Source organism: Drosophila willistoni, assembly GCF_018902025.1.
Source record: "Drosophila willistoni isolate 14030-0811.24 chromosome 2R unlocalized genomic scaffold, UCI_dwil_1.1 Seg167, whole genome shotgun sequence".
NCBI lineage: Eukaryota > Metazoa > Arthropoda > Insecta > Diptera > Drosophilidae > Drosophila > Drosophila willistoni.
Window position 1 is genome coordinate 14,172,856 of NW_025814050.1, and position 8,340 is coordinate 14,181,195.

At 32.2% G+C, this 8,340-nt stretch overlaps 1 protein-coding gene across 1 annotated transcript in view; it reads right to left on the reverse strand.

Annotated features, from left to right (window-relative positions):
- The window catches only part of LOC6642508 (protein sickie), a 215,571-nt gene extending 213,851 nt beyond the window's left edge, over nt 1–1,720 (reverse strand). The window contains exon 1 of the mRNA XM_023175880.2: nt 1,494–1,720. Within this exon, the coding sequence (XP_023031648.1) occupies nt 1,494–1,553 (60 nt within the window). The 5' untranslated portion in view covers nt 1,554–1,720. The remainder of the gene's footprint in view (nt 1–1,493) is intronic.
- Nucleotides 1,721–8,340: the final 6,620 nt, after the last annotated feature.

Sequence of the window (8,340 nt, forward strand, 5' to 3'; positions counted from 1 at the left end):
GGAACGCTCTATAAATCGTATTGGATATTCAAAGTGGTTGGATTAATACTCTACTGAGAACTTTAAAATTAAAATAAGATCCCTTAACCAATGGAAAATTTCAACTTTTCCTATAACATATGCTCAAATGTTCTGATTATACAGACACCTCCAAAGATTGACTCATGATTCATCATCTCTAAATTTAAATTAAAAACTTGACTTTCTTTATTAAAAGGTAGTGGAAATCCTGGCATAACCTCATAGTGGAATAGTATATAATTCCTAATGTTTATATAAATTTAAAACAAAATCTCATTTTGAGTAGTTTCCAGTCAACAAAAGTAATTATAAATACCATTTTTATGCATTATTTTTGTAAATTTTATTTTGGGCCTTGTTTTAGGTTGATATACTTAGTTTTATTTTAAACCTGACAATTTTAGTATTATTTACAATATTTATTTCCATATGTTTTTTCTTAACTTAAATATATTTTCCATTAATTATAATCTAGTGCCTTGAGACGATCTTGAGTGTTAGAGGGTTCATTTACGTTTATTCAACTTGTTTATATTTAAACTTTTTAAAAGAAATAAGTACATTCAAATGATATTAATCTTTTAAAACGTATTTATAAAATATTATTGTATCATTTTAATCTTTGTATAATCTTTGTAAAGACTATCATTGCAAAGACCTTAGTTCAAAAGGGTTTTTGGCTATGCCCCAGAGTCGTGAGATAAACTGTTTTGATGTATGCTAAAACTTAAAGAATATTTTATTCATTTTTTGATATTTAGAAAAATTTATTAAATTTTGCATACTTAATTTGAATTGTCATATAATCATTAATCTTCTCTTAAGAACGTTTCTATTAAAATTCTTTCATCTATGGCTATCCCTCTAATGTAGCTAACCTACCCCTTTAATGCGATTTACCATAGACTGGAGTGTATAGGTATTTTGCCTGAAAGTATGCTACATTTTGGTTGTTACTCCCCAAGTTGTGCTCAAAATTTATGACAGCAATTAGCGGGTAGGCAGGAAGACAACCACATCGAGTCTTTTTTGAGGGTTGGCTCAAGGTTACTCCCTCTTTACGCAAATAGAGAGAGAAAGAGAGACACGAAAACGAGACGAAAAACTCTTCAATTAATTTGTTGAACTCTAAGCATAAGACAAACAGCAAACAAAACGTTAAACATCAATCAAGTCTTGGACTTCCTCTTCTACATCTTCCTTGCCCAAAGAAGTGTGAAAAAAAGTAAGGAAGAAAGTCATGAGATATTGCCACGCCCACACTACCAAAGGGTCGCGTGCCAGGCATAGTAGCCAGCCAGTGTAGCAGAAGCAGCAGCTCGTAAATTTAAGTCTCATTTTTAATTACCGCACTCAAGTTGAATTTTTAATATAACCTGTGGGACGGTGCCCCATGTAGGCTATGTTGAAGGGCAATCAACATAAATAGTAGAAAAAAATGGCAGAAAGAAAGGTTCAAATTCTTCACTTACCTGTATCGTTTCCGTTGCGGAATATTTCCGATTGTAGTCAACATGATGAAGGTTCGGCATTTTGTTCACTGATAATGACAGGGGATAACACTGTTTAACACGTGTCTAGTTCCTGGGCTGGGGTACAGATCATCAAGATATGCCACTTTATGATACATTTGTGTTAATTTTTGTTGTCCTCGCTTTCAATGTGTTCATTTTGCTTGAGTGTCTGTGTGCGGGTATATTCTAAAAAATAGAAAAGTTGGCAAAAGTTCACAAGTTAGAAAAGTGTAAATTACTTTCTCTCTTTCTCTTTCTAATCTTCTACCCCCACCATGGGTTTTTTTTGGGACATTTGTTTACTCATGTCGATATTGTTAATACGCCACGTGTTTCACAGCAGGGGTGTGTGTGTGTGTGTGTGTGCGCGTGTGTATGTGTGTGCGAGTGAGAGAATTGACATTACGGGCGGCTGGCTTTACGGATTTATTGCCAAGTTTACGCTACGTGCTTTGACTAAATTTATAAGCAAAAACCCATACAGAAAAAAAAGGGAAGCCAAACTTGAAACGCACAAAGAAATCAACAAAAATTACCAAATGGCAAAGGGAATACCCATACTATGCAGTTCAAGAAGTTAGAACTGGCATCAGTGAACCAAAAGAGGGAGAACTATTAGCTAATTCGATTAACTCACTTAATCTATCTTTGTATTAAGCAACCCTAAACTGTTTACAACTGAAACCATTAAATATCTTTTCATTGACAACTTTAACTGCATATTTCAGAGGGCGACTTTGCTCTGTAAAAGCCGTTAATCCTTAAAAATATTACCTGCTTTACAAATAAAACAAGTGTAAGCGAAAACCTTAACCAAACCTTTAACAAACAAAGGCTAACTTGAGCTAAAACGCACTCAATCCAAATGTTTCTCTCAGTTTGCCCTTGACTGTTGGTTTAAGCATGCTTTTTTTTAAATACACTAAGATGTATCAGCAATACAAATATATCTATGTACATATACATTTACCAGTTTGCCATAGACAAACCTCATGTCCAGTTGGCTTACAGCAAACCCGCCCCCTACATTTAGCCTCTTTTATCCCTGTTGCCATTATTCCAAAAATATCTGCACATTAACTGTTTAGGAATTCATCATCATGGTTTAGATGCTTCAAGTAACTAATTAGACTGCAGTTTAATTTGGCTTTCGTTTCTCTCATGCATAACAAAATTTGCGCAAAATTTCACCATCACTTCGAGGCAATTTCAAACATCAAGAACATTCGCCATGGCTAATTGACTTTTGTGGCCTGTCATAAATGTTGACATACATAAAAACCCAGCTACATATACACACACACAATATCAATGGTATACTTTTGGGGGCTTGCTTCTCAAGTCAAGCCAAGTCAACTCAAGTCAACAGCTGTCAAAGTGTGCCAAAGCAATTTGGTATGCTTATTAAATTTTATGAGTAGATACATTTTACAAAGCCAAAAATATAAAACTAAGTAGTTAGACGAAATCGTTAACATTAAACGAAGGAAATTACGTTGTTATTGTTTATGGAACTTGTTGACTTGCTGGTGTGGTTTTCCATTAAACGTTTTCCAAATTGGCTGGGTACTTACTTAAGCAACAAATGGCTAAGAGTTTTGAATTTGATATTCCGTACTTTCCATAGATTGATTGAATTTATAGAAATAACCAAATTACCTTACAGTTTTTGAAGTACTAATTAGAAATAATTAAGATTGTAGGAAAATATTTTGACATATTTTTAACAACTATAAGAACTTCATTTGAAATTCCTTGCTCTTTATTCATACACATATGAATTTTCAATTACAAAGGACAAGTTAATTGAATTACTACGTAAAAGCTTTTGTATCTACTCCTTCTTTAATAAAGTAAGTTTTAAAGGTCTCAAGGATTTAGTTTACAACTTGCTTTTGAAATATCTTTACATGAAACAGATGTAAATCTCAGGCGTTTTAGAAGTTATTGATTAAAGGCCAAGTAGTCTAAGTTTAAATTTTCTTTTTTGTTTTTAACATTGAAATTGAAGAGTGTTTGTATCTTGTAACTAATCTTATAATTTTCTTAATAATGCATTTAACTATGGGGAAAACTTTAATAAAATTTAAGAGGAATTCTTGGCGGTTTGTCTTGGCCATTTGACTAATTAAGGACAGAAATAACAATAAGAACAACAGGAGTAAGAACAAGAAGAACTTGATTATGTTCGCTGCGGGGCCTTAAGTAGAACGAGTAGGACGTCAAAAAGCTGTCCATATGGCTAAAATTTATTAGCTGCTTATGTCTGAACGGGTTTAGATAGAAGGAGAGGAACGGAGACTGTGTGTGTGTGTATGTGTAGATGAAGTAGTTAATCTCAAATCACTGTGGTGCCCATAAGCAAGACCATAAACTTGACTCACTAGGAATCTGAGAGTATGTGTGTATGTGTGTGTGTGTATGATTGGTGTGTACTTTGCTTCAATCCTAAATTAAATTGTTTAATAATTGAGTTAGTTCAACATGACTGCCGAACGTAGATCCCCAGGCATGTTAAAGTTTTGCATTTGGCTTTATGCAAATGCCTTTCTATGGATATCAATCGACTTTTTCACGCACGTACCAGACAGAAAGAGAGGCGTGAGAGTGAGTGGGTTGGTGAGAGGTCAGCATATTGGTCTTGGTCTTTGCCAGCAAAAAGGACAACTTCAACTGGCTTGGAAACAGCCAACAAGTAAAGCAGTCATAAATTATGCAGTGACATAGTCAAAGGACAACAACAAGGACATGCAAGTCAAGTGAAGTTGTTTTGTAGGAGACCTCCAATGTTTCTACATTCTCCTCTTTTACCCATACCTTAACTTTATTTCCGCCTTCCGGAAAAACTCCAACTGGCTGAGCAGTTAATAAGAACAACATGCTTTAGTTGGCAGAAAGAGAGAGAGAGAGCGTAAGAGACGGGAATACAAGAAGGACACAATTTGTATGGCAAGTTGTAGAAGAAGGAGCAGGAACCATCCAGTTTAGGTGCATTGCAGTACAGCAGTTGCAAATTATGACAAAGTAGTGGAACAAAATTTGTTGTACTCGCAGCCGTTGTTGGCCCTCAGTGTGAGGGCGATTCAAGTGCTTAGACTTTGTTCTGGGTAAAATATTTCACAAGTTATTGTACAATAGCTTCTTTCTATCCTTTTTAGAAATCCTTTTTAATTATACACTTGCAAAGGGTATGAGAAATTGAATTCATCTTGGAAACGTTTTTTGACTTGGAAGTGACGAAAGTTTTCACAAATCTAAGTATCTCATATTTCATTTTGTTTATACGAATTTTTATTTGGTCTAATTGTTAAATATAAAGATGTCAATCTGTGTATTAAATTTCTTTAATTACTATTGACCAATATCTCGCGGGAAGATGTCGGAGACAATCCTAGTCCGGAAACCTATCTCGAATATTTGGAAAGAAAAGGCACACTATTAGCAGATTTTTACATGGAAGAAGCAAAGATTTAGAAAGAGTTTAGGAAGAAATTAACTTAACAGACCTTTTGTAAGCACCGCGATTAGACAAATTTATAAATTATGCCTTTGAAAAGGCCACAAAAAAAGTCCTTTATCCAATATACAACAACGAAACATTAATTATAAACAAACACAATAGTTATTGTATGCAGTATATATTAAACTTAGTAAAAATCCCCTAAAATACTTAATTAAGAAAATTTATAAGCATTACTTTCAAACTATAATAGGGGGTAATATTAACACTAATCACCATCAAAGATCTAAAAAGTAAACTATAGCATTAAAATCATAAAAATTTTGATACCCAAAAAAAGAATAAAAATTTAATTTTAATTTAATTTTGATTTAACCCTCTTAAGAGGACACTTAAAACTTTTTACATAAACGATCAAATTATAATCGGATTAGGGCATTTGAGTTAAGCGGATTAAAGAAACACAAACAACATTTCAATGCATATAATAAACTCAATGTTACCTCTAAATGCAATCACAAGAACATTTTCCTATTGTACATTTTATACTCAAAACATTTCATTTAATTGTTAGTGCGTGTTGAAAAGATATTCATTTCGTTTTCATTTCAAATAGTGCAAACTCACACAATCTCTTCATGATACTGACAGCCCTACAATCTGTCCTCAACTTTAATAAGAAATATCGTTCGATGCCCTCACAAAAATTTGAGTTGATTCGTTTTGTAAAATGATTTGCAATGTTTGGGAAAAATTTTTAAGAATTTATATAAACATATGTATGTGATTCGTAATTATATCTAATTGCTAGATTTGTTAGTATGTAAAATTCAATTATAAAATAGTTTCTTGATTTCCATCAAATCGTTTTGTTTGTCAGCTCATAAACCTCTTCTGAGGCTACAACAAACAAGTATACAAAAGGAATATTACTAAAATAATAACTAAAACACTAAACATTCATTATGCATTCAATATTTCTACAAGTTGTCGCCTTTTTTTGTCATATTATCATATCTTAATCCCTAAAAAGTTCATGAATTATGTAGACTAACAAAAAATATCTACTAAGATGAATAAAATATTGGCTTAATTCCATCCTTTTGCTTTCTAATTTGGTTATGCCTCCAAATTTGTAACTATTCCTTTGTCAATATAAGCGTTATTAGTTTTTAGTATACTCCAAATTAGATATTTAATAAACTTTATAAAGAAATATATCTAACTACCTAACTATAGCTCGATCTTTAGTTCAACTATAAATAACGAATATTTCAATTGTATTTAATTTTAGAGAGTATAGAAATTTCACCCTAAGAAGACGTTTCAGCTATGTAAAGAAGACGAAACTTCCGAAGCAACAATTTGTTAAGGGAAAAGGATAAAACTGAGTGGCATAGTGGATGGAAAGGATGGCAAATGCCCAACAGGTTTAAGTTTAACAGAAAGCAGACGCGCAAGCTAATTACAAAAGTCCCACACCGAACACACACACACATACAAAGACACACACAGTTATGACAATTTACACACAAAGTCCCTTGGCAGTGTTCTGGCACATTAACTTGGCCAACTGCAGACACAATCGCTGAAAATTTGCCAAACGACCAGAATTGTGAAAAGCAAAAAAGGAAAATTCCACCAAACAAAAAAAAAAAGAAAAAGTATCAACAACTTAATGAAGTTTTGCAGTTGCTCTGCAGCAATTTAATTAGATTAAATGAAGTTTCCCATTTTCAGTGGCAAAGTTCACATCATTTGTCAGTTTCAGAAGAAACCGCAAAAAACCGAACAAAAACCAAAAAAAAACATAAGAAACGTTGCAAAACAGAAATCAATAAATGAGATGACGGGAGAAATGAACAAACAAACAAGCAAAAAACAAAAAAGAGCAAATAGAATGAAAGGAAAGCGAAAACCGAAAAGCGGCCGTAACAACAATAAAAATTTATTGTTATCCTTGAAAAAGAAGTGAAACAATCAGCAATAAAAAAATAGAAAGTTGAAAGGTTTTTCGGGTATAGGGAAAATTGCATTTCTCTTCACAGACAAGTGTTCACAGACAATATATTGAGATGGAACACATATGTAGGCTATAAGGGGGATGTATTTTACACTTGAATAAGTTTTTTGTTGCCCTAATGAAAAAAATTTGAAAATATATTTCAATATGATCAACCCCTCTAAAAAATACGAAATATTAAATTACACATATGTTTGAATTATAGCCTGTTTATACTAGAAGGTATGAGCTTACAATTGAAATATCTATTCTATTCCAGAAATTAAAGTATTTTCTCTACAACTCAGTTATATTTACTTAAATGGCTTGATCCCAGCAAATAGATTGCAAATGTCCTGAGAAGTCAAACTAAGACTAACCTACAATACCCAATAGTTTAAAGTTTAAAGGACGATATGAAAGACAGACTAACTAACCTTCAATAATTAATAGTTTAAAGTTTAAAGTCCGTCTTATGACATTTTTGTAGGTTTAGGAGACGTATTTTTAAAATAATAATCATGAAAATTTAAGCCAGATTCAAAACGTTTTCTAACCTATGAATTTTACACCAAAAAGGCTCACAGTTTCGCATAAATTGTTTTTCCATTATCTTTTATTTATTCTATGGTAATTAATGGTAATTATTTTTCATTCTAGGGACTTAAAGGCAAATTATCTAAGTCTATCTTGCTGGGAATTGGGCACACAGGTCTCAAACTGCAATAGTTTATTCATGGCTCAAGGTTTCTTTGCATAAATGTTCTCAAACTTTATGTGGAAAAATTTTGAAAATCCCTAAAAACGACATAAATTATTAAATTATTAACATCTGTTAATAATTAATAATTAATATTATATTATAAGTACTGTATTATAAAATAAATATATCTACCTATCAAGTCTTAAATTCTGATTCTTAAAAATCAGTGGAAGCCCTGATTAATAACAGGATTGTATAAGGTGATAAACTTAATTACTTTTAACGAAAACATTTGAATATTTTAAACAAAAAATGGGATTATCCATTTCAACTAGGTAATGACCAAAGCTTCTTTTAATCAGTTTAGTGGTCTTCTAATTTTTGTTGTCTGTATAATAAATACTTTGATATCAAATAATCCTTAAAGGATCACAACATTATTCAATATTTATGACATATTCTATGAAATTTCAAATAGAATTTATAGATCAAATTCACTACCATCTTAAACAAACATTCTATTCCTACAAGTCACCATACTCCTTCAGTCTCTGAAGAGTATACTTGTACAATAACAAAAAAGTTAAATAAAAAGAGATAATGCCTTCCCGCCTACACGCTCCCGCGTCTGCTCTTTTGT